The sequence below is a fragment of the Hylobates moloch genome, unplaced genomic scaffold (assembly GCF_009828535.3).
Source record: "Hylobates moloch isolate HMO894 unplaced genomic scaffold, HMol_V3 SCAFFOLD_1, whole genome shotgun sequence".
NCBI classification, from domain to species: Eukaryota; Metazoa; Chordata; class Mammalia; order Primates; family Hylobatidae; genus Hylobates; species Hylobates moloch.
This window is the reverse complement of record NW_026652276.1, coordinates 161,837,528-161,865,301: the sequence shown is the minus strand read 5'-3', so window position 1 is coordinate 161,865,301 and position 27,774 is coordinate 161,837,528. Positions and strand designations below refer to the sequence as shown.

Here is a 27,774-nt window from a genome sequence, read left to right as displayed (position 1 = left end):
CCCTATCATTTGGCAGAAATTATCTAGTTATTTCAGGATCATGTACATAATTTTTTTTTGTTTTCTGATTGGATATTTCAGTGTATTGCTAAGTTAAATGCATACTTGTATTTATATCCAAACCCCTTTTTGCAGGCAGTCGTAATTCTCTGAAGTGATGTTGATCTTCTTAAATCTATTCACACGTTTATTCAATGTTATTTTTTTGAAAACCCACTTTGAGAGGTTTTACACTAGACAATTTATAGGTTACTGATTGTTAGTTCAGGTTTTATTGCAACATTTTGCTTCTTAAAAACTAAAAAGATCTCTAATTGAAGGAGATCCCTTTTTATTTTGCTTCCCAAATACTTTCATTGAGCCATCTAACAGCAAGGAGTGTGATATGAAATATGGCCTAACCTGGAGGAATTATACCCGATATAGTCCTTGGTTAATTAGTGAATGAATTAATGTGTGAGTTAATGTAGGATTGAAAATTGGTATGGTAAACTATTAAAGAATAAAGTAAAAGTGACAAAAACCAAATTTTTTTTTTTCTGACTGCTTTAAACAGTTGTTCCTGTTCTTTTACTGGAATTGAATAATGGGTTATATTAGAATTGTAGGTTGAGTATACCTTATCCAAAATGGCTTGGGACCAGAAGTGTTTCAGATATTTTCAGATTTTGAAATATTTGCGTTATATACTTAGAGATTGACCATCCCTATTCTGAAATCCAAAATGCTCTGATGAGCATTTCCTTTCAATATCATCTTAGCACTTAGAAAGTTTCAGATTTTGAAGCCTTTTGGATTTCAGTTTTCAGATTTGGGATGCTCAACCTGTATCTCTGTGATCTAGGATTCGTTCTCTAGCTTTTGGTAAGTCAAATTTGGGCCCAAGTCAAGCTGTTAGAAAAGTAGTTAACATTATTTAGTCAAAGAGCAGTAATAGAAGTAGTAAATCCAATTTGATTTTTTACGGAGCTTGTATCAATACCATACAAACAAAATACAAAATAATAAAATATTTTAGAGTAGGTTAAGTGTTTTAATTAAACTGTTACATCATAGTGTTTTTTTAAGGTCTTTCAAATTACTTTGGTTCACTTTACTGAAAGATGCAGTAGACTACTTACTGATCAGTTTGATTTTATTGTTTTTGTATTAGCCCTCCACCAAAAAAAGTAACCTTTATTATAAATAGTAAAATGAATAAGTTTAGTTAGAAGCTGCTGTTTTTATTAACATAGGTAAAAGGGCACACATACTGTTTTACCCCCACAAATGAACCTGGTACCATGGTTCATGATTTTAGAGCCATTGCCTATTGCTACAAAGAATTAAACACCAAGTTTATAGAATTTATAGTGTCTTAGCTATATAGTAGATCAGGCCACACTGCACTCAGTTATTTAGAGGTTGGTTATTGTGTTTTTTGTATTTTGATATATTTTAAGGAAAAGCCAACCTCTGAGGAAAAGCAAAAGGGGAAAATGTAATATGTTTACGTTTCTGGTGCACTAGAGACAAACTGAGTATCCCACCCCTGTGTCAAAATAGTCTCTACCCAGACTAAAGAAAGACTACTGTTGGAAAGATTTCCTCATTCATCATTCTCTCATTGCTAGGTTTTCAGCTTTTTGTTTTGTTTGGTATAGATATTTTTGTTTCTACTACCCAAAAGTGAAAAGTAGAGAAATACTGTCAAATATGCCACTGTTAGATTTCAGTCTTCTGTTTTATTTGGCCATACCTTTTCCTCTAATCGTATCTCTAATATCAACACATGGTAAGTCAACACATTGAGCCATCTTGTCCACAGTAACCTAATACACAAGTTCATTAGAGCATACAGCTAAATTTGAATTTTGGTAACAAATAGTATATGTATAAGTGCTTGCTATGAATTAATTGCTTTTCCCATGTTACTTTAATTTTTACAACTACAATATGAAGTAAGCTCATTCATTCAGCAAGTATTTATTACATGCATGCTATATGCCAGGAGTTATCCTAGGAACTAGAGAAATAACTCTCAAGAAGATACATAAATCTCTTCCTTCATGGAGATTGAGCAGGATCAATGTCATCCCTGCTCTTGAGGAGTTTATATTCTAGTTTAAAATATAGACAAGCTGGCAGTTACAACATAGGGAAGAACAGACAGTTAATTACAGGAAGGACTCCTAATCTGGTTGCAGGGATTAGAGGTTTCTCAGAGGAGGTGCAGTTAAAGACAAGGTCCAGACAGGGAGCAGCATGTGCAGTGGACCCAGAGGGTAGAGAGCATAGCACATTATTATGGCTGGAACAGAGCATGAGAGAGAAAGTGAGGAAAGAATGGAGGCTAGAAAGGTAAGCAGTGGGCTAACTCAAGAAAGACTTAGAAATCATGTTAAGAATTTAGGGAGATTCATCTTGTAAGACAGGGAAACAGATGGATTTGTGACAGATTTGTGTTTTTAAAAGGATCAAGATTGATAGTAGGGATACCAGATAGAAGCCTGCTGCAAGGAGGCAAGACGTGATGCTATCCTTACCAAGGTTAGTAGCAGAGGAGCTAGAGAAATGTGGATACATTAGAGAATAGGACAAAATTTAATGATTAATTAGATAAAGGGGTGGAGAAGATGGAAAAGTCAAAGATAGCACACATATATTTAGTTTGGGAAACTAGTTAATTTTAATTATGTTAATTAGGAATAACACAGGAAGAGTATTTGGGTTTATTTTGGAGCAAGTTGAAATCAAGATGCTTAGGTAGAGATGTCCTTTGGGCAATAGGATATGAGTTCAAAGCCCAGGGGAGGAATATAATGTATGTTAGAAATAAATGATATTTGATAGAGTAGATGGAGTTGTTTGGAGTAAGAAAGAGATGGCTTAAAGGAGACTGAGGCAGATTGTCGAGAGATGTAGGAGAAAGATCTATATGACAAAAACTGCAATCACTTTTGCACCAACCTAATATACATTCATGTGGACGAGGGAAGAGAGGTCAGTTGTCCGGTGCTCCATGCTTCAGATCCAGCCAAATAAGAACTAAAAAGGACTCAATGAATTTAGGACTAGGAGAAGGTGTTTCATTGGTGGTATGGATAGCAAATTGCAGTTATATTAGAAATTCAGAGTGGGTTGAGGAAATGAAGTCATCGATTATAAATACTTTTTTCAAGGAATTTGACTATATAAAGGAGGACCAAAAGATACTGAATAGGAGGAGACAAATCTGGAGCCAGGAGCTTTGTGTTGCTTTATTTTTGTTTTCAAGATGGGATTAATTTAAGCATGTTTAAATGCTAATTGGAGGAAGCCCATAGAAAGAGGTTAAAGATGCAGAGAGAAGAGAATGAAGCAAAGTTCCTAGAAATGGGAGGGAATGGGATCCAGAGCACAGGTTTCTTTAGCTTTAGATACAAGGGTGCACACCTCCACATTTGCCAGAGGAAAGGGGAAAAGGATGCCGTATGCAGGATGTTTAAGTTTCAATAACCAGAGGCTGAGGGATTTCCCATTTTATGGCTCCTGTTGAGAAGGAGCAGGGAGGTTGTAGGAAGAGGATATGGAGAAGAGGAGAGACAGCTGTCTTGAGAAACAGGGGAGGATTACTGGGTAACATTATTTTACCAGAAGGTAGAATAAAGGACAGTAGGGCAAGATAATTAAATATATTGGCAAGAGAGTGATTCACTTGACCCTTGGGATCTTATTTGGATAGAGATGAAAATGAAGACAGGATAAGACTGATAAGTAAAAATAATAGTGGTGAAGACACTGCGAGGTTGTGAAAAATATAAGGAAGTGAGATTTTTGGAAGGCTACGTGGTTGTGGTTAGAAAGTAGGTCTTTTGGAGGAGGACAGTTTCGAGTGTGGCTGTGAAAGGAGTACCTAAAGTCTTGGAGGTGTAGACCACTGGAGATAAGGAAGCAAAGGAACTGAGGCTAGTTTACTGAATGGGCTAAGTGTTTAAATCAACCAGAATGAGAAAAATGCATGCTATTGAGGGAATCTCTTCTACAGACATGTATAGCAAGTTCACAGTGTTATTAGTAGGTATAATTCCTTCCTTTTAAGATGGCAGAAAGTTGTATAAAAAATATTGGCCTGCTTTAATCCATCATGAAAAGAATATTTTTCATGCTTAAAGAGTAAACTCTACAGTTCCCGCTACTCAGGAGGTTGAGGTAGGAGGATCGCTTGGGCCCAGGAGTTTGAAACCAGTCTGGGTTACATAGAGACCCTGTCTCTCTTTTTTTTTAAAACAAACAAAAAGGTAAAATCTAATCTAGAGAACTGAGAATTTGTCTATGCAAAATGACTTCAAGGGGCAAAATAGCTAGGATTTCTTATAAACTGGATAATTGTATTGCTTAGTTACTACATAGATACTAAAATGAAACAAATTAGTAGCTACAAAGAGCATAGTGTCTGATTGCTGATTTGAAAGAAATGTTTAAATCCTAATTTTTGTTTTTGGAGACAGAGTCTCTCTCTCTGTCACCCAGGTTGGAGTGCAGTGACACAATCTTGGCTCACTGCAACTTCCACCTCCTGGGTTCAAGTGATTTTTGTGCCTCAGCCTCCTGTGTAGCTGGGATTACAGGCGCATGCCATTACACCTGGCTAATTTTTGTATTTTTTGTAGAGACAGGGTTTTGCCACATTGGCCAGGCTGGTCTCAAACTCCTAACCTTGAGTGATCTGCCTGCCTCGGGCTCCCAAAGTGCTGGGATTACAGGCATGAGCCATCGTGCCTGGCCTAAATCCTGATTTTTAATGTTTAAATAAACTTGTTTTCCTTGCAGCCATCAGTAAAACGTTTTCTATTATTTATATATAGGACAGTCTCAAATTTAGGAGATACAATTTTGTTACTTTAGTGTTACATAACATGCATAAATATATTTTACTTCATTTTCAGAGATATATTAAAAATTTATATATATGTTAAACTCATAACTATAAGTTAAAACCCATGCCGACATCATATTGCTTATTTGATAATTCTGATAATCAACTGTAGCATAGTTATCAATAAAAGGATCTCTAAGCAGAAAAAATATGTGATACAATAACCATGTTCTTAACATGCAGGAGTTATTAATATTTCCACCTCCTAGCAGTGACCTCTTTGAATTCATTTTCAGTCATCTACTGCATAATGACATTTCTGTTAACAATCGACGCATATATAATGGTGGCCCCATAAGATTTAATACTGTATTTTAACTTTACCTTTTCTGTGTTTAGGTATTCAAATACTTAAAATTGTGTTACAGTTGCCTGCAGTATTCAGTACAGTAACTTGCTGTAAAGCAGAGGTCCCTGGACCACATTGGAAGAATTGTCTTGGGCCACACATAAAATACACTAATGATAGCTGATGAGCTAAAAATAAAAAAGTTTTTAAAAAATCCCCCCAAAATCTCATAATGTTTTAGGAAAGTTTACAAATTTGTGTTGGGCCGCATTCAGAGCTGTCCTGGGCTGTGGGTTAGACAAGCTTGCTTTATAGCCTAGGAGCAACAGGCCCATGTAGCCCAGGTGTGTAGTGGGCTATACCATCTAGGTTTGTGTAAGTACATTGTGATGTTCATACAACAACGAAATTGCCTAATGACACATTTCTCAGAAGGTATCCCTTCTGTTAATCAACTCGTGACTGTATTGTTCTCTATTCTGTTCCATGACATGATTTCTATAAAATAAAAACTCTTAAGAAATTAGAATATTATTATATTATTAGGCTGTAAGGAATCATTTGAAAAATAAATTGCTGATTTTTGCTCACCTGCTTTAAAATTGTATTATCACTAAATACCAGCTTTAAATCCAAAATTTATAGGAGCGATATGAAAATACACACCTTATAATACATCTCAGCCTCTACCTAAAATTAAATGACTGCATTCTGCCCTGACAATTTAAATTTGTTATTCAGAATGAATGTTTTAATTTTTTAAATAAGTGTTTTATTAACTTTTATCATTAATCGCTAAAAGTTTTCACATTATAGTCCTTAAAAATCCACTTTCATAAGCTAAAAGTGATTTTGTCTTTAGGCTGACTCCCCTCATAGTTGCAAATAAAGTAGCATGCTGCTTCTTTTTAGTGGGTAGGAAGTGCTGTTAAAGTAAGAAAACTTTTTGGAAGTTTCCTCTTAACTCCTTGACCTGAATTGGCAATAGTTTCCAATAGTCAGGTTAAAAATAAGTAACTTCAAGTGGAATTATTTAACTATTTTTTGAATTTCCAAAATTTTACAAATAACACATCTTGAAACTTTTTCATAAAGCAGTCGGATATAATTTAAAATATGTACTAACATGCATAATATTTTAGACTTGCCACACCCTAAAATCAGATAATCACACAAGGTTTTTTTTTTTTTTTTTAGACGGAGTCTCGCTCTGTCGCCCAGGCTGGAGTGCAGTGGCACAATCTCGGCTCACTGCAAGCTCCACCTCCCGGGTTCACACCATTCTCCTGCCTCAGCCTCTCCGAGTAGCTGGGACTACAGGTGCCCGCCACCACGCCCGGCTAATTTTTTGTATTTTTAGTAGAGACGGGGTTTCACCGTGGTCTCGATCTCCTGACCTCGTGATCCGCCCGTCTCGGCCTCCCAAAGTGTTGGGATTACAAGCGTGAGCCACTGTGCCTGGCCTCACACAAGGTTTTTAAAAGTATGAATTAGGTATAAAAGACAGTTTAGACCTTTGACTATGTACTATTTTACCTTTTTTTTTTTTTTAAAGAGACAATCTCACTCTGTCACCCAAGCTGGTGCGATCTCAGCTCACTGCAACCTCCGCCTCCCAGGTTCGAGCGATTCTCCTGCCTCAGCCTCCCGAGAAGCTGGGACTGCAGGTGCACACCACCACGCCCGGCTAATTTTTGTATTTTTAGTAGAGACCGGGTTTCGCCATGTTGGCCGGGCTGTTCTCGAACTCCTGACCTCGGGTGATCCACCCGCCTCGTCCTCCCAAAGTGCTGGGATTACAGGCATGAGCCACGGTGCCCGGCCTAAAATTTTTCTTCCAGCACTTTGGGAGGCCGAGGCGGGCGGATCACGAGGTCAGGAGATCGAGACCACGGTGAAACCCCGTCTCTACTAAAAATACAAAAAATTAGCCGGGCGTGGTGGCGGGCGCCTGTAGTCCCAGCGACTCGGAGAGGCTGAGGCAGGAGAATGGCGTGAAGCCGGGAGGCGGAGCTTGCAGTGAGCCGAGATCGCGCCGCAGCATTCCAACCTGGGTGACAAAGCGAGACTCCGTCTCAAAAAAAAAAAAAAAGAAAAAATCATTTAGTCTGAATACTTGGAAAGAGTAAAAATAGGCTGGGCACGGTGGCTCATGCCTGTAATCCCAGCACTTTGGGAGGCTGAGGTCCTGAGACCAGCCTGGCCAACATGGCGAAACCTGGTCTCTACTAAAAATACAAAAATTAGCCGGATGTGGTGGTGTGCACCTGTTGAGGCAGGAGAATCGCTTGAACCTGGGAGACGGAGGTTGCAGTGAGCCGAGATTGCGCGCCATTGCACTCCAGCCTGGGTGACAGAGCAAGACTCCATCTCAAAAAAAAAAAAAGAAAAATTTTATATATGTAATTTAACTTGCAAATGACAATTAAGTTTTTAGTATTTTCTTATTTTTGCTTGTGTTTGTTTATGCCTTTAATTCCTTGACCAGAATGACTATAGCTAAACTAACTTTGGTAGTGTATTTTCATTCATTAACTATCTCGTCATTTCCATGGGTCAGGAGTCTGGGCACACCTTAGCTGGGTCCTCTGTTCAGAGTCTCAGAAAGGCTAACCAGAAGGTATCAGCCAAATTATATTTATTTCTAGAGGTTGGAGCGCTCTTCCAAGTTCATGGAGTTGTTGGCAGAATTCAGTTCCTTGCAACTGTAGCACTGAGGTAACCATTTTCTTGCTGGCTAATGGCCAGAGGCTGCTCTCAGCTCCTTAGAGGCTATTCACAGTTCCTTGCCACGTGGCCTTCTCACAGACCCTCTCACAGCACAGCAGCTTTTACATCTTCAAGATCATCAGCAGGAGATCTGTCTCCTGCTGCTACTCTCTTACCTCTAGACTGTCTTTCAAAGGACTTACTTAATTAGGTCAGGCCCACACAGGATAATCTTCCCTTGATTCACTCAGTGAACTGAGTAAGGGCCTTAATTATATCTGCAAAATGCTTTCACCTCTGCTGTATTCTGTTATCTCGAGACAAGTTACAGATTCTACCTGTACACAAGGGGAGGGGTTTACACAAGAGTGTGGTTACGGGGGGGGGGGGGGGGGGGGGGGGGGGGCGGGCCAGGAATGCAGCACTTTTTAACAGTTCTGCCTACAACCAACAAGTTGAATGAGGAATTCTAGAAACTATCTGTTTGCCGCTGATCTAGTTATTTATAAATGTATAATTGCAGTATTAGATGTAAATATATAAATGTATAATTACTATAAATTACAAATGTAAATTATTACAAAAAATAAAAAGTTGGTAATGTTGGACATTCATGTTGCCTAATTCATAATTTAGTTTATTCTGAAAATCCTTTTTGTTAAAAAACATAATTATATAATGACAATTTTGGTGGTAAAACTTTCTAGAACATTTAAGAGTTTGTTATTATAGTTCTTAAGTGTCATCTTTATTCGTTTTGACTTTATTTGGCACTATCATCCTAAGTGAAATTACCATGCCATTAGGATCAACTGCCTTGATTGCAATGTAAATAATGCTACATGAAGGCAAGGGTTTGTTCTGAAAAAAGAATGAGAAATGAAGTTTTCTGATTTAATAAGGGGAAAAATAGCCCTCAAGTTAGTCCCATTATATTTTAAAGTTATTACTTACCTTAAACTTTCAAAGTACTTTGAAGTCTGTGATCTTGTTTTTAATGTACAGAGAGAGAAGGAAGAAAGCAAGAGCACTTCTACTGGATTTCAGACAGTAGGGATACCTTGTGAATAAAACAGACAAGACACCTGCCCTTTTGGAGCTTATGTGCTACTGGGAGAAGAGATAAGACTGAAAAATAAATTAATAAATGGGAGCACATGTTAAGTGCTAAAGGAAATAGAGGAAACAATGGGTGGTGAGTGAGATAATAACAGGTGTATCTATTTTAGATTAGGTGGCCAGGCAGCTTTCTCTGAAGCAGTAACTCAGTTTAGTCCATCTGAGCATTTGCTCTTATTTCAGTAGTTCTTTGGTAACTCAAGGAGCTACTGTACTTAGAAACATGCAAAATATGTTGTGTTTGTGGCATATTTCATATTTACACTATCATAAAATTATGGCCAAGAAGTTAAATATTCTAAATGTGTCAACATAGTTCTCTGTAAAATTGACTTATTTTCCAAATATATTTTGAAATAAAACAATATAAAAATGTTTTCTGTTTTTAGGAATGGTGGAAAGCAGCAGACATAATTGGAGTGGGTTGGATAAGCAAAGTGATATTCAAAATTTAAATGAAGAGAGAATCTTAGCTTTACAGCTTTGTGGGTGGATAAAGAAAGGAACGGATGTAGACGTGGGGCCATTTTTGAACTCCCTTGTACAAGAAGGGGAATGGGAGAGAGCTGCTGCTGTGGCATTGTTCAACTTGGATATTCGCCGAGCAATCCAAATCCTGAATGAAGGGGCATCTTCCGAAAAAGGTATTAGGTTATAAACTAAGATATTAGTTATAATCTAAGATGTTAGCAGTTCATAGAATCTTTTAAAGAGGCTAATAATTTTCAAATATCCAATCACTTAAAATTTTCATTTAATTTTTGTTGGAGGAGAAAATTAACACAGCAGTATATCTATAACAGTAAATACTTAGCTCATCTCTTATGCCTTGGTTTAGGTCTGTAAAAACAAAGATGTGTCTTAAATGTTGGTATAATATAAGGAGTGCTCAAGTGTGTCCATTTTCAATGTTTTCTCTTAAAGATAGTTCACATAACATTTTTAAAAATATATTTTCTTAAAGATTAGGACTACTTTAGCCTACAAGTATTTTTATGATCCATATTTGAGTGTTTTAGTTTATACTTTCTTTGGGATGGTTATTGTTTGACCTTTAAGAAACTCCGAATGACACTTTTATTTAGGCTAATACAAATTCTTATAAAAAGCATACTTTGATCTTCAAAAATGTTTCTTGAGTCTGGCGATTAAAATACAGTTTTCATTTAGTATTTTTTAAAAAGAAAGAAATAAGGTTTTTTTACTCTGGCATTTTGCCAGAGGATCCTCAGAAAAACAAATCCTAGTACAAAACCTCAGAGTTTTTCTTCTTATCAGGAATATTTCACTTGGAAATAACTAAAATATATATAGCTATTGGTCTTTAGTACACCTAAAAAATAATTTTTGAATATTCAGAATACTGAATCCTTACTTGCTGGTCCATTTTGAAACCATTATAGTTCAGCTGTAGCATAGAGAAAAACATGAAATTCACTGTAATTTTTTTTTGTAGTCTTAAAATAGTTAATGTTTTGCTCAGATTGGCATCTTTTCCTTCACCTTTGCTCTAACAAAAGTCTTCCTCATTTAAGAGTGCAATAGAAAATAGGTGATGATGGAAAAAAGAATTGATATTTAAAGCCATTTCTAATTATAATTTTGCTATAATTTGAAAGGGTGATACTTTCCTATCTTGTGTACCTGGGAAATTTGGTGGTCGATTTAAACACCCTTACTAACAATAGGGAAAATGTATCTTTCCAGTGATTCTAAGGACTGAAGAGAAGACTTCTCTGAGTCAAACATTCTTTTCCATTTAGAAGTAAATTGTTCTATACAAAATCCAAAGATACTTCTTTGCTATTTTTATTTTTATTTTAAAAGACCTTAAATCTAATGTATTAGGCAAAGGAAGCAAGCACAAAATAACTTGGGAAAATGTTTATAGAAATGAGGAATATACAGCATTAGGAGATATACCTAATGCTAAATGACGAGTTAATGGGTGCAGCAAAACAACATGGCACATGGATACACATGTAACAAACCTGCACATTGTGCACATGTACCCTAAAACCTAAAGTATAATAATAATTAAAAATAAAAAATAAAATGTAAGTGTATTTTTCTTTTTTAAATTTTATTATTATTATACTTTAAGTTTTGGGGTACATACACCTACAAGAAGATTCTTCTGGCAGCATTGATCTGATCAGTTGATTATAACATGAGACTTTTAAAATTGTGTGGTTTATACCACGTAATTCAGAAAGGTCAGTGAGGCTATTGCTTCACCTTAATTTTGACAAATAATTTCACTGAATGTAGAATTCTGGATTCATTTTTTTGTTGCACATTAAAAATGTCATTGTCAAAAAAAGAAATGAGGAATATAAAGCTGTTAAGAACATAAAGTGGGAAACACTGCTTTATTTGGAAAAGAAAGAAAAAGATTAGAATCAAGAAATAGATTAAGAAAACTTATATATAAGTGTAGAAAATACTTAAAAGTGAAAGTTAAAGGAAAATTCAGTTTTTTCTTTTGAAGCTGAACTTAGGTTAGAAGACTAGGCAGCCATACTGCTGAAGGCAAAGTTAGCAGCTTATCAGCATGCATCTAAACTGCTAAGAACAAATGTTTAAAAGACTATTGGTAACAAATGCTTTGTTGCAAATGGGTCTAAATGCAGTTCTGTGGTAATTCTTATAGTTCATTTTGTCCTGGAAAAATTGTAAGTGTAATACTGTAATTAAAGTATTGAAATACTACTTTCTGCACTTTGCATTGACACTTATATACGTAAGTATCTGCATTATATATTTAGGAATAGGAAAATAAAATGATGTCGAATATTGCAGTCTTGAGATGCAATATTTACTATAAGTGTTTTTGAAATACCTTTGCATTAATAAACTTGTTTAAGTTGACAGTGATTCTGATAGGATGACTTCACTTTTCTTCATTTAGTAAGCAATAACATACATATATGGGAACATATACAGGAATAACATATATAAGACCCTGCCTGGATTGAGAACTTGAAAATTAAAAGATCTGCTTTCCTGCACAGAGTTTGCACACATGGGCATGAGTTTTATAAGGATAGAAATGTTTTGCTTATTGTCTTTGCCAAATTTTCCAGTCTGAATCAAAACCCGAATCCCCCCTCCCTTTTTTTTTAGAGTAAGGTGCAACTTTATTAAGAAAGTAAAGGAATTAAAAGAATGGCTACTCCATAGGCAGAGCAGCCCAAAACCCTTATTCTCTGAGCTCATTTTTCTGAGGGTAAAAGTCACCCTCTGATTTGTATTTATGGTTTAAGAAATGTAGAAGAGCTATTAAGCTTTTGATCACTTTGATTAGCTGGCTGTTTTTAATATGCAGGAGATCTGAATCTCAATGTGGTAGCAATGGCTTTATCGGGTTATACGGATGAGAAGAACTCCCTTTGGAGAGAAATGTGTAGCACACTGCGATTACAACTGAACAACCCGTATTTGTGTGTCATGTTTGCATTTCTGACAAGTGAAACAGGATCTTATGATGGAGTTTTGGTAAGCTAACTTGATTTTGAGATCTTCCTTTGAATTAAGATAGGAGTTTTTATCTAACTTTATTAAAATTTTCAAATGTCTGTTGCATAAAATATTATATTTTGATGCATATGTTATTTAAAATAAGGCATCTTGGGCTTTTTTTTTTAGCAGCTCTTCTTGAGTGTGATTCCCGTCCTAGAGTTAGTTAACTGATACCAAACTGGATTTGATTTTTATGGTTTTAATATAATTTACAGATATAGAAGGAATAAAGATTTTATCCTTTAGCTTAAGAACTGAGCTGTAGAAATCTACAGCTATGTAAACATAAAAATATATTCGCTGTTTAAATACACTGCACACATGCACGTGTGTGTGTGTGTGTTAAATAAAACAACTCATGATTATTGATCAGTTATGGTGGAGGTGGCCATACATCTTGTCCCAGTTAGTCTTTGTGGTTTCTGTTAGGAATGATAACAGTACTTACAGTGGACTATTTCAGCTTTTTATTTGGTCTTTGTGTTATTCTTTTTCTCTTCTGTTTTAACCACCTGTGATCATAATACTATCAAATAGGTTTTTTATCACAAAATGGGGAAAGAAAGAATGAAGTGAGATTTGCTTACCAGTTTTAGCTATTGGGTTTTAAGCTAAACAGTAGTACTACAACTTTCTTTGCACTACTTGGCTTCTTTCTAGCAATGGGAAGAACTTTCTACACTGAAATTCATTTCTGTGTTTCCTACTATACCATTTCTTATCAATTATACATTTCTTGAGTAAGTGATTTAAGTATTAGTCCCTAAGAATTTGTAAAAATATGTATTTTATTGGAGCAGCTTAATGAAATGTTTAATAAATGTGTATTTTGCACTTTATGTACTTTATTACTTTTAATAAATTACTATTGAACTTTTCTGACCAATTCAAATTAATGTATATAATGCTAAGACTGTTTATTTTTTAAATGTAATTAATCTTTTTTGTTAAACAGAAGACTTTAAATGTATCTTGAAGAGATAAAATAATACTTTCAGGAAGTGTTAGAGAATGATAGAGACTAGATAAACAAGTGGATTGTTAACTTTTGAATTGATAAAGATGTATATTGTTTAAATATTAAATTTCTGTATTTTAAGTTAAGTGACCCATAATAAGTACTTTTCTTTCCCTTTTTTTTTTTTGTTGTTGTTGCTGTTTTTGAGACAGCATCTTGCCCTGTACCCATACTGGAGTGCAGTGGCGCAATGGCAGCTCACTGCAACCTCCACCTCCTGGGTTTAGGTGATTCTCGTGCCTCAGCCTCCGAAGTAGCTGAGACTGCAGGCATGCACCACCATGCCGGCTAATTTTTGTACTTTTAGTAGAGACGGGGTTTCCTCATGTTGGCCAGAAATACCAATTCTGGTCTCGAACTCCTGATCTTGAATGATCCACCTGCCTTGGCTTCCCAAAGTGCTGGGATTACAGGTGTGAGCCACCATGCCCTGCCCCGGTATCCTTCTTTTGCTATACATAAATTTGAGTTATTAGATAACACTCATCTTGAGTACGAAGTTCATATTTCCAAGCTGTTTCATTTATGTATTTAGTTATACTTTATGTATAAATAATTATAATTAATGTTGCTCTATTTAAAAAATGTTAATAGTAAGAATGTGAAAAGTACTGAATTGGGAAGTCAGAAAATACAGGCCTGACTCCTTGCTCTGCCCCATTTACCATAGCCATTCAGTTAACTTTTTTATTACTTTCCCGAGATGTAAAATGGGACAGAATAATGTTTAAAACCCTTTCCAGATCAAAATTTTGTAACATATGCAACTGAATCTAAGAGTTAAATCTAGTTATATGAAATATGTTCTCTCTTTAGGGCAAAACCATATCTTATAGAAAAAATATGATAAGATATAGGTATCAACTGAAGTGATCTTACGGTTAAAAAAGTAAAATTTTCATAGGATGACTTCAGTGGAAATTGGATCTTTTTTCCACCCTTAAATTATGTTTACAAATTACAAAATTAATTGTACCTTCCTACATTTGTAGTAAATATATTTCAAAAGTGTTTCATGATATTGACGAGTTTACAAAAATTTTAGTTATTATAATGCCTCTGAAATCTTTGCCACAAACCACCTATATAACAACTTTAGCTACAGGAGTGTGTCTGTTTATGTTTTAAAACTTGTCACTTTGTACTTGGAAACGTATATTGTTGTTCTTCTAAATTGTGTACTGGTGTGGCCATTTCACAAATTTCTTAGATTTACTGATTAACTTAGTAGCCAAGGAAAGATTTCCTTAGTTCTCTAAAATTAATTCCTATGATGGAAAGATTATGTGGCATCTTAAATTTGATATACTGTACATCATTGCTTATGTTTTATATTGGAGTTGTGTAAGACTGACCTGGATTTTTAAAAACTGAATTTGGCTAGTGTTTAAAAGGTAAATTTTTACTTTGCAAGGACAAAACCTTATTGCTGAATTTCCTGAGAGTTACATCAAGAAAGGCATCTCAGGCAATTAATGGCTGTGCAAGATAAATATAACTTATTAATAAATTTGGAAATAAACGTATTCATTTTATTTATATAAAACGTTCAGTCTCTGCAAAAATTTAAAACCAGTGCGCCTGGAAGTAACTCCTTGCTTTTTCTCTTCTTTCCAGTATGAAAACAAAGTTGCAGTACGTGACAGAGTGGCATTTGCTTGTAAATTCCTTAGTGATACTCAGGTGAAAACTGATTTAATTCCACATTTGAAGTAATTAATATATACTGTCACAATTATGTAAGAAACTAGTCTTTATAATTACATATGTATGAGATTGATAAGCTAATTCTTCTAAAAAGTATGGTAAGAATTTATTAGATAAAAATATTTTGAAAATGTCTACCATAACTAAATTTATTTGTTTAGAATACTGACAATATTTTAGTATATTTCTTCTTTGGAGGGTAAGATTAGTTAGTAGGTAAAGATGTTAAACTCACCTCTTAGTGATGCTATGAAAGGGTTCCTCATTTTTAATACATTAAACAATGCTAAATGCCTATGCTGTGTATATAATGACGGGGAAATGCATGTAAACAACTAGTAATACTATATGCCAAGTACTATAATAATGAAAAATGCTGGGGAAATACGGAGGAATCTTGGCAAGAGTTTGGAGTGGGTTGAAGTCAGGGAAGACCTAAAGGAGGTTATTCTTGATGATCTTAAAGTTCCCTTCCAACTCCAGATTTTGTGATTCTGTTACATACTACTATGATAGACAGCAAAAACTTCTCAGAGTAATGTGGACAATTCTCTTTAAAATAATAAACCATCTGTAGTTCTTTTATGGATTAATTATCAACATAGTAAATGCCTTTTTAAAATATTTTAAATGATTATGGATATTGCTTTGAAATTTGTAATAGATGCAGGCTTCTTAGTTACATATTTATATTTTAGTAAAGTCTTTTGTTTTAAAATGTTTTCCATTAGGAATGAAATTGTTCAAAATGTAGTAGTTTTGAAGTACAAAATACATAGTGAAACAGATTGCTTTAGAAAAATCACTTTACATTTTCCAGTTAAATAGATACATCGAAAAGTTGACCAATGAAATGAAAGAGGCTGGAAATTTGGAAGGAATTTTGCTTACAGGCCTTACTAAAGATGGAGTGGACTTAATGGAGAGTTATGTTGATAGAACTGGAGATGTTCAAACAGCAAGTTACTGTATGTTACAGGTCAGTGCAGTTTGACAGCAGCTTTTAAAAAAGTAACAATATTCTATATTTTCTTTCCTCAGTTGAAAGTAAATATGCACTTTTGCTTGCTTAGAATCTTTAGAAGGCATTTAGTTTTAACCTAATCAGTTGATCTACTGAAGACTTGTGCCTTATCTTACTGTCCCTAAGCCTCTTCATTGAGTTATCCAGTTTTTCCTTTCAGTCTGAGAAGGGCCAGTCTTGACTGCATCTGAATTTATGTAAAGCTCAAATGGAACAGAGAAACTCTTCAGTTTCTCCAATTGTTGACATAACTGCATCTTCTACAAGAAAGATTGCCTTTTCTTGATCTCAACTATAGTCTTACTTGAAGTGCTGAAGTCTAGTTATACCACAGCTCTCAGCTTTCATTTTCTCTTTTTATTATCAATGGGGGTATTTGAGGTAACCAATTTATCTATATTTTCTCAATTTTTACTGTCCAGTGATTAAAAACAGATTCCAGGCATAGATTGCTATCTACTTTACTTTTGCTGGAAATAATGGTAAAATTTAGAGTATTCTCCTGAGATTTCCTGTAGCCCTCCAGCTGATCTTATCCTTACATGGTGTTGGTACCTTCCTCTTTCCTGCCCTTATCCTCATATCACAATATGGTAGCATACTGTGTACTGGGTAAACACAGGAAAATGCCCCCTCTCCCACTGCACCTTGTGTATATATAGAGATACTAGCCCACAGACCACAAAGTAAACTAGTCTAATGTATCAAGCCACTGCCCATGGAAGAAAAAGTACCCTTCTATAACATTTTTTCTTGCTGAAATAAAATTATGTCTTTTAAATTAAACTGTATATATATGGCTATAGAATGGCTACAGAGTGCAAATGAGTTAGTAACTTCTTACCAAGATTTATAAAATATATTTAAAATGCAGACAATACAGATCTTGCTTTTTTAAAATCCAGTCTGATAATTGCTGCCTTTAATTGAAGTGTTTCCTTCATTTACATTTATATGGTCATGGTTAAGTCTGCCATCTTGCTATTTGTTTTCCGTTTTGTTTGTCCTTTTTCCTTTTGTTCCTATGTTCCTTTCCTACCTTATTTTGGGTTAATATTTCCGTGTTTCATTTTATTGCCTCTATTGGCTTTTTAGCTATATCTCTTTTCATTATCTTTTTTAAAAGATGTTGCTGTGGGTCTAACAATATGCATCCCTCAACTCATCAAAGTCAACATTTTACCCCCTCATACTTCACATTTCTCACCTGACACATCATGCTTTCTTTCTACTTTACCCTTTCTTATGTCACTCTGACACTTTCTGGGTTTTACTTCATGCGTCACAAATGTCACAACAGTGTGATTTCATTTACACATCCATTCCTTTGTCCTACTGTCATATATTTTACTTTTACAGATATTATATACTCCAACTTACAGTGTTTTTTCTAACAGGCATTTGTCTTTTATGTAAATTATGAAAAGAAAACATGGGCTTTTATATTTATTCACTTATTTACCATTCCTGGCATTCTTTTTCCTTTCTGTAAATCCTATAGCATTCCTTGTAATATAGGTGACAGATTCTCTCAAATTTTAACTGAAAATGTCTATTTCACCCTTATTTTTTCTTTCAACACTTTAAAGATGTAGTTTCACTGTCTTCTGGCCTCTGTTGTTTCTGATGAGAATCAGCTGTTCTTATGCTTGTTTCCCTGTCTGTGATATTTCATTTTTCGTTGGCTTTTTTTTTTTTTTTTTGAGACAGGGTCTCACTCTCTCTCACCCAGGCTGGGATGGATCTCAGCTCATTGCAGCCTCCGAGCTCAAGCAATCCTCCCACCTCAGCCTCCCAAGGAGCTGGACCACAGGTTCACGCCACCACTCCTGGCTAAATTTTTTGTATTTTTGACAGAAATGGGGTTTCACCATGTTGCCCAGGCTGGTCTCGAACTCCTGACCTCAAGCGATCCACCCGCCCCAGCCTCTGAAAGTGTTAGGATTTCAGGCATGAGCCACCACGCCCAGCCTACATTCTGATTTTTAATGTTTAAGTAAATTTGTTTTCCTTGCAACCATCAATAAAATGTTTTCTATTATTTATATATAGGATAATCTTTTTGGGTTTCTTCCAAGATTTTTCCTGTATCTTTGATTTTTCAGTAGTATGAGCTTTATGTGCCTGGTTGTGGTTCATTTTATCCTGTTTGTGGTTCACTGAGCTTCTTGGATCTGCAAGTCTGTTTTTCAGCAGATTTGGGAAGTACAGGGATATTATTTCTTTAAATATTTTTTTCTGCCTCAATCTTACTCTGTTTTTCTTCTAGGACTCTTATTACATATGTATTAAACCACTTCATAGTGTTCGTAGGTGCCTGAGGCTCTATTCTTTTTCCTTCCATGTTTTTTTCCCACTATTCTTCAAATTGGTTAATTTATTATTTTTTTTTTAAGACAGAGTCTTGCTGTGTCACGCAGGCTGGAGTGCAGTGGCACAATCTTGGCTCACTGCAACCTCCACCTCCCAGGTTCAAGCATTCGAGTGATTCTCATGCCTCAGCCTCCCGAGTAGCTGGGATTACAGGCATGTGCCACCACATCTGGCTAATTTTTTGTATTTTTAGCAGGGACATGGTTTCACTATGTTGGCCTTGCTGGTCTTAAATGCCTGTCCTCAAGTGATCTGCCCGCCTCGGCCTCCCAAAGTGCTGGGATTACAGGCGTGAGCTACTGTGTCCGGCCCAGATTTGTTGATTCTGTTAACTTATTCCATCACCTCTATCTGCTGTTAAACTTCCCAGGGAATTGTTCATTTCAGTTATTGTGCTTTTCAGTTACAGAATCTTAACTTTGTTATAGTTTACATCAGCAGTCCCCAACCTTTTTGCACCAGGGACTTTTTAGCACCAGGGGGTTGGTTTAGGGATGATTCCAGCACATTGTATTTATTGTGCACTTTATTTCTATTATTATTACACTGTAATACATAATGAAATAATTCTACAACTCACCATAATGTAGAATCAGTGGGAGCTCCGAGGTTATTTTCCTGCAACTAGATGGTCCCATCTGGGGATGATGGGAGACATTGACAGATCATCAGGCATTAGATTCTCATAAGGAGTATGCAGCCTAGATCCCTCACATGTGCAGTTCACAGTAGGGTTCTCTCTCCTGTGAGAATCTAATGCCACCACTGATCTGACAGGAGGCAGAGCTCAGGCAGTAATGTGAGGGATGGGGAGCAGCCATAAATACAGATGAAGCTTTGCTTATTGCCCTGCCACTCACCTCCTGCTGTGTGACCCATTTTGTACCAGGCCATGGACCTGGGGATATATCGGGGGTTGGAGCCCCCTGGTTTACATTTCTCGGTTCAGATTCCTTATCTCTTCACTAATCAAAACACTATTTTCCCAAGCCCTTCTAATTTGGTCAGACTCAATCTCTGAACTATTTTCATTACAGATCATGTTGTGGCTTGATTTTAGGCTTTATTGGAGAGGATCTAGAGAAGACTTGCTGTATATGTATTGACCAAATTCTTACTTAGTTTATCTCCTTCCTGCCATATAAGGGGAAAGAATGAGATATGAAAACACCTTATTTTTCTGTGAATTTTCTTTTTAAACCAGGGATTATATGCTACTTTGGTACTTAGTTCTGCCTACTTGGTCATAATTAGGGCTAGAGTAGATCTCTACTTTTTTAAGAAATGAAATTGTAAACTATGTGTTTCACATGTTCTTTTAGCTAAATTTAACTCTGGTAATTAACACTGAATTTAATAGATGAAGGATATGTTGCTTCAGTTTCTGATTGGATGTCTAAAGATTATATTAGCTGTTACAGATTTTTGTTCTTTTTTTTATAAGTAAGATATACGCCAGGTTCTCTCTGAAATTTCACTTTTCTATTGGCCCTCAAGTAGGACTGAGAAAACCGACCTTCAGATTAATGCAAAGCATCACTGGAAATAGAGACTTTCTCTCCTTTCTCCGTTATGTAAAGTTAAGGAAGATATCCTGGACAGGGCTGAAAGTCTTCTAAGAAAACCTAAAGCGGCCGGGCACGGTGGCTCACGCCTGTAATCCCAGCACTTTGGGAGGCCGAGATGGGCAGATTACCTGAGGTCAGGAGTTCAAGACCAGCCTGGCCACCATGGTGAAACCCCATCTCTACTAAAAATACAAAAATTAGGTGGTGGTACACCCCTGTAATCCCAGCTACTCAGAAGGCTTACGCAGGAGAATTGCTTGAGCCCAGGAGGCAGAGGTTGCAGTGAGCCGAGATCGTGCCACTGCACTCCAGCCTGGCCGACAGAGTGAGACTCTGTCTCCAAAAAAAAAAAAAAAGAAAAAAGAAAACCTAAAGCAAGCATAGATGAAATGTGGAATGTCACAGCTGCCAGGGAAAATACAACTTTAGGAAAATTATTACTGGCAAGAACTTGGAAGATCTTAATGAGAAGAACTCTAAAGTAAATTTAACTAAAACAAGGTGTTGCTTTTAACTGTGGCTAGGGGCAAAAGAACTAAGAAGGTATTTGGTTTGGTTTTGCTTTTTCTTGTTTTATTATTGTTTTTAAGGCAAGAAATGTATGTGTTACTTGAAGGCAAGAGTAAGAATAGACAGGTTTAACTTACAGATAAGTAGATATATAAAAGCAGCATCTCAGTTCACCATGCATTGCTAGATAGGAAGGACCAAGCTAACTGTTAGTTCAGATGTGACTGAGCAATTTTGGTGTGCATTTGAATTTTTTTTTTTTAAGATGGAGTCTCATTCTGTCACCCAGACTGCAGTGCAGCAGCACAATCTCAGCTCACTGCAACCTCTGCCTCCCGGTTCAGGCATCAGCCTCCCAAGTAACTAGAATTATAGGCGCCTGCCACCACACCTGGCTAATTTTTGTATTTTTACTGGAGACAGGGTTTCACCATGTTGGCCAGGCTGGTCTCGAACTCCTGACATCAAGTGATCCGCCTACCTCGGCCTTCCAAAGTGCTGGTATTATAGGCATGAGCCATCACACCCAGCCTGTATTACATTTGGATTTGATAGTAAACAGAGTTTGTGAACCCAGAGGTTTTTAATTGCTGGGATAAAGGGCATTCATATCACTGTTTACAACATTCAACCACAAAGTTCTGTTTTCTTAAACTTAACTAAAAGGTAGAGAATTACACTACCCTGGCCAGGTATGATATATAAAGTACATATTTATGTCATTAGTGGAACCCAGCTTGAGATAAATTAATGGAGCTTCCATAAATTTTCTTTATTCTCATTAGGAGCCAGCTTTTGGTCCCCCCCCCCCCCCCAAAAAAAGGCCTATTTCGTCTGTGTTACTCATACTTACATGTTACCCAGAAGTCTCTGGCCTAGCCAGGAGATTTTAAACAATTGAAATAATTCATGTTTTCATTTTAGGGTTCACCTTTAGATGTTCTTAAAGATGAAAGGGTTCAGTACTGGATTGAGAATTATAGAAATTTATTAGATGCCTGGAGGTTTTGGCATAAACGAGCTGAATTTGATATTCACAGGAGTAAGTTGGATCCCAGTTCCAAGCCTTTAGCACAAGTAAGTACATTGTTTTGGAGAAAATCAAATTGTAACATGTTGATGTTCAATTTAATAAGTTACTATTAGCTTGTTATTTTGCTTATATTGAGTTCCCATTGATGTCTTTGTCTTTTCTAGACTGAACTTTGTCCTTGATCTTCCTGTCCTTTGGTTCTGCTTCTTGCTAACAGTCATCTCAGTGGCTAGAGCTTTACTCGCAGATAGAACAAACCACAGCAGGCCTGAAGTTTTCCAGTGTATTTCCAGCCCTTTCAGATTCTAAACTATTACATTATCTTATAAATTCCACTTGTGTATTAAGTTTTTTGGCATTATTTATGTGCAGTAAGGCAGGATTTGGGTTTTTTAGACTTTAGCAGTATTACCTATATGTTTAATTACACATGGAAATTTTTTTTTAGCATTAGTTTAAAAAATGAGATTGTTGTCACATAAGGTATACCACATTAAGTCACTGCGTCTTAGTTCAGATATTAAATATTATGTTATCCTCAATATGAGCACTGGATGGTGCTATTTTCTTATTTTAGGAACTTGAGAAAGTGCTTATATTAAAACCAGAGTGTTGATAAAATAGCATTACATGGTAGTACATGTTACTAATCTATATAAGTGATTAAGAGCCTAGCAATTTACTGTAAAAACAAAATGAACAGCTCCTATTGCTATTATTCTAAAAATTTAACTATTTACTATTATAAGTTTTTTAACTCTTTTTGTCTTAGGAACAGCGTTTTCTTTATAAGAAAATTTTGTTCAGAAGATTACATCACTGAACTGTGGTTTAGAAGTCATATTGGGATATTTTGTAATGGCCCAGTGTGAATTCTGAAGTCATTGTTATTTCTAAAATGTTAGAGTCTAAAGTTTGAGTTCTTCCACCAATTTCAGTGGTATTAGTAAGAATATAATTAAAAAGGAAGTACCCAAAAAATGTAATTGCTAGGTATAAATTTTAAATGAGAGCTAGTCAGCCTTAGCAGATAAATTTTGAAATATAAAATAAAGTTTTTTAAAAGTATTTAAAAATAATTTGTTAGGTGTACACTAAGTTATTTAGCATTCCATTATGGTTTGCATTACATTTATTTTTTCTTTCATTTGTTTTGTAGGTTTTTGTGAGTTGCAATTTCTGTGGCAAGTCAATCTCCTACAGCTGTTCAGCTGTGCCTCATCAGGGCAGAGGTTTTAGTCAGTATGGTGTGAGTGGCTCACCAACGAAATCTAAAGTCACAAGTTGTCCTGGCTGTCGAAAACCCCTTCCTCGATGTGCACTTTGTCTCATTAATATGGGAACACCAGTTTCTAGCTGTCCTGGTATGACATAATTTTACAAAATACTTTTATGAACTGAAATGATTCTTACATAATTGAGTTAATGTTGCAAATAAAATACAAACTAGCTAGCGTTTGTTATTATTTCTATGAAAGGGCAGTTTACTAGCTTGAAGGCTTTTATGTTCCTATAATTTATCAACTATGTAAATTAAAAGCAAAATCTATATCTATTGATACTTCAGGTAATTTCACGAGTTCTGACCAATTTAAAGTTTGTGAGAAAAACTTAAATGTGAAATAGTCTTAAAATATTACCATTTTCTTATCACTGTTTCCACTAAGAGGAGTTCGTTCAAATTTGATTATTTAAAAGTCAGTATACCCGCACCTATTAACAGATACTTTGTATTTCTAAGGATCTTTTGACATCATTAAAGCACTTTGACATTTTTTCCTTTGTCTTCAAAACCTACCTGTAAAATACATAAGAGAAGGGTCAGGTGCAGTGGCTCATGCCTGTAATCCCAGCTCTTTGAGAGGCCAGGGTGGAAGGATTACTTGAGCCTGGGAGTTTGAGACCGGCCTGAGCAAAATAGTGAGAGCCCATCTCTATAAAAAATTTTTTTGGCCAGACATGGTGGCTCACGCCTGTAATCCCAACACTTTGGGTGGCCAAGGCCGGCAGATCATGAGGTCAGAAGATCGAAACCATCCTGGCTAACACGGTGAAACCTCGTCTCTACTAAAAATACAAAAAATTAGCCGGGCGTGGTGGCATGCACCTGTAATCCCAGCTGCTTGGGAGGCTGAGGCAGGAGAATTGCTTAAACCTGGGAGGCAGAGATTGCAGTGAGCCAAGATCGTGCCACTGCACTCCAACCTGGGCGACAGAGCAAGACTCTGTCCCAAATTAAAAAAATATATATTTTTAATTAAAAAATAATAATAAATAAAAAAATACATAGAGAAAGTATTAGCCTAGAAGTCAGATCCCTTGACTTCTAGATTTTGATGCTGCTTCTGCTGTTTGTCAGTTACCTAGTAAATTTATATATATATATATAATATATATATATAAAAAAATAAATGAAGGCAATACGTAATGTTTTAAATTACATTTTAGTTTTGATTTAAATTTTAATCAAGGATTTTTATTTTATACATTGCATGCTGACTGATCACTCTTTTATGTTGCTCTGGTCCTAATAAACAGAAAATAACAATTTGGAATATATACATATACACACACACACAGTGTTCGTTTTTGTTTTGTTTTGTTTTGTTTTTTGAGACAGGATCTCACTCTGTCACCCAGGATAGAATGCAGTGGCATGATCTCGGCTCACGGCAACCTCTGCCTTCTGCCTCCTGGGCTCAGGTGATCCTCCCACCTCAGCCTCCCAAGTAGCTGGGACCATAGGGTTTCACCCTGTTGCCCTGGCTGGTCTTGAACTCCTGAACTCAAGCGATCCACCTGCCTCAGCCTCCCAAAGTGCTGGGATTACAGACATAAGCCACCATGCCCAGCCTATATTTTTTAATGGTTAGAAATATTATTTTTTACTCTTTATAGTAAACATCTGGGAAAAAAAATTTTGAGGATAGTAGATAATTAAATATCTTATACCTGGTGGCTGGAATTATTCCAGCTTTTTACCTAACTTGAAAATGATACTGTGGCAAAATTTTCAATTAAAATCATTTTGGGTATTTGGCACACAGGTGTAATGAATAAAGAACTGGTTAGAGTGTCACAATGTCTGTTTTAATTCTAACTCTGTGACATGCACTCTGTGACATTGAGAGTTACTTGCACCTTCCTCTGGACTGGAGGTCCTTTCTAGTGCAGACATTTTATAATTCTATTCTGTATCCTGTTCATTTAAGTAGTCTGCTTTATCATTACATTAACATTTATGAAAGACTTGCTGGTATCATTGGCTTAGCGATTATTTTTCCATCTAGATGCTTTTTTTAAAGAAATGAAGGGAATATGTAATGTTTTAAATGTACATTTCAGTTTTGATTTAAATTTTAATCGAGGATTTTTATTTTATACATTACATACTGATCACTGTTTTATGTTACTCTGGTCCTAATAAACAGAAAATAACAATTTGGAATATCTACAACAATGAGAGCTCGAGGTAAAATATAGCATAAATAAGTCATATATGTATATGAACTGAGATATATAGAAATAATTAAATGTAACACATCTTTTGGACCATAAGCCTCAGGAAGCTATAAGGATTATTTGCATTCTTACACCTGGGCACTCTTCCTTTTTGCTGAATATCAGTTTTTCAAAATCTTTTCTATTTTTGAAATAGGTAAGAAGAGAAAATAATTTTCTAGAATTTGAAGAAAAATCTTAAAACATTTCAAACTCTTTGTTATGATGACTAATATAATGAATAGTCAGCACTCAGGTTTATCAAATATTAACATTTTTCCATATTATTATAGAATTTTTTTCCATATTTGCTACAGAAATAATTTCTTTATATATATAATACATATTTGAACACTGATTTTACTTGATACATTAATATAATGCTGATGTGCTGAGATGAATAAATCAAAGAACCTCTTGGAGCTTTTGGTGTGCAATAAGCGTAGTTAACGAATATAAAATAAGTGATATTTTCTAGAAAATAAATACTGGTCTACAATTCCTTATCTGTCATTTCAAAGTCCCTAAAAAGATCTGAAAATCAAATGCCTTTTAAAAATAAAATTACAGTAATCTCATTTGGCCACAAAACCTGTTCAGAATTGATGTGAGGCTATTAAGATATTTATTTCTCTTTATTAGTGAATATTCATGTTTCACTGCAGAAATACTAACGAGTTTGATTACAGGGTACTTTAGACTTCCCTCAAGGTACACATATTTGCTACTTTTTTCTAAAATCCCAAACATCATGGATTCTGAAACACATCTAAACCCCCAACATGAGTTAGGACTATTATATAAGGAAAGAATTAGGAATTTTGAAAGTGGGAAATATTACTTCTATCTGAAGGATATCTGGAAAGCTTCAGGAGGAAGTTACCATTTAAGCCAGTCCTTTAAAGTTTGGTAGATTTAATATATGAAGATTGCAGGGAAGCCACCCAGGTTGTAGACCAAGAGTAAAAAACATGAACTAGGGTGAAGAGATTAGTAAGTATTATGATAGGTACAGGGGGTGTTTGGGAAGAGTAAGTGTATTGTTGTGAAAGGACCTAGGAAGTGAACTGATAAGAAACAGTAGGAAAATTACGGAGAGCCTGAATATGATCTTTAAAGGCATTGCTGAGCTAAGTTAGAGAATAATCACTATTTATAATAGCAAAGACATAAAATCAACTTCAATGCCCATCAGTGGTGGACTGGATAAAGAAATGTGGTACATATATACCATAGAATACTATGCAGCCATGTCTTTTGCAGCAACGTGGATAGAGCTGGAGGCCATTATCCTAAGCAAACTAACACAGGAACAGAAAACCAAATACCGCATGTTATAAGTAGGAGCTAAACATTGAGTACATATGGTCATAAAGAAGGAATAACAGATACCAGGGCTTACTGGAGGGTGCTAGGTGGGAGGAGGATCGAAAAACTACCTGTCAGGTACTATGTTTATTACCTGGATGACGAAATAATCTGTACACCAAAACCCCCATGACACACAATTTACCTGTATAACAAACCTGCACATGTACCCCTGAAACTAAAGTAAAAGTTTTAAAAAAAGAAAAAGCAGCAAATTATTATTATTTTTTTTGGTATGTGAAATCAGAAGAGTCCATTTCCAAAGTAAAACAGGATCTAATAGAAATGAAGTGCTGGCTAATTGGATAAAGAGTCAAGACCCATCAGTGTGCTGTATTCAGGAAGCCCATCTCACGTGCAGAGACACACATAGGCTCAAAATAAAGGGATGGAGGAAGATCTACCAAGCAAATGGAAAACAAAAAAAGGCAGGGGTTGCAATCCTAGTCTCGGACAAAACAGACTTTAAACCAACAAAGATCAAAAGAGACAAGGCCATTACATAATGGTAAGGGGATCAATTCAACAAGAAGAACTAACTAGCCTAAATATATATGCACCCAATACAGGAGCACTCAGATTCATAAAGCAAGTCCTTAGTGACCTACAAAGAGACTTAGACTCCCACACAATAATAATGGGAGACTTTAACACCCCACTGTAAACATTACACAGATCAATGAGACAGAAAGTTAACAAAGATATCCAGGAATTGAACTCAGCTCTGCACCAAGCGGACCTAATAGACATCTACAGAACTCTCCACCCCAAATCAACAGAATATACATTCTTTTCAGCACCACACCACACCTATTCCAAAATTGACCACATAGTTGGAAGTAAAGCACTCCTCAGCAAATGTAAAAGAACAGAAATTATAACAAACTGTCCCTCAGACCATAGTGCAATCAAACTAGAACTCAGGATTAAGAAACTCACTCAAACCCGCTCAACTACATGGAAACTGAACAACCTGCTCCTGAATGACTACTGGGTACATAACGAAATGAAGGCAGAAATAAAGATGTTCTTTGAAACCAACGAGAACAAAGACAACATACCAGAATCTCTGGGACACATTCAAAGCAGTATGTAGAGGGAGATTTATAGCACTAAATGCCCACAAGAGAAAGCAG

At 35.8% G+C, this 27,774-nt stretch overlaps 1 protein-coding gene across 5 annotated transcripts in view; it reads left to right on the top strand.

The window, feature by feature from the left end:
* The window catches only part of MIOS (meiosis regulator for oocyte development), a 46,117-nt gene that overhangs the window by 7,406 nt on the left and 10,937 nt on the right, over positions 1-27,774 (top strand). For all 5 annotated transcript variants that reach the window (XR_004371040.2, XM_032760803.2, XM_032760813.2 and 2 more), the window contains 6 exons: positions 9,404-9,658; positions 12,343-12,512; positions 15,172-15,237; positions 16,082-16,240; positions 21,661-21,813; positions 22,929-23,133. Coding sequence is in view for 4 of the 5 variants with exons in the window: in XM_032760803.2 (XP_032616694.1) it covers positions 9,404-9,658; positions 12,343-12,512; positions 15,172-15,237; positions 16,082-16,240; positions 21,661-21,813; positions 22,929-23,133 (1,008 nt within the window). In the remaining variant the exon portion in view is untranslated. The remainder of the gene's footprint in view (positions 1-9,403; positions 9,659-12,342; positions 12,513-15,171; positions 15,238-16,081; positions 16,241-21,660; positions 21,814-22,928; positions 23,134-27,774) is intronic.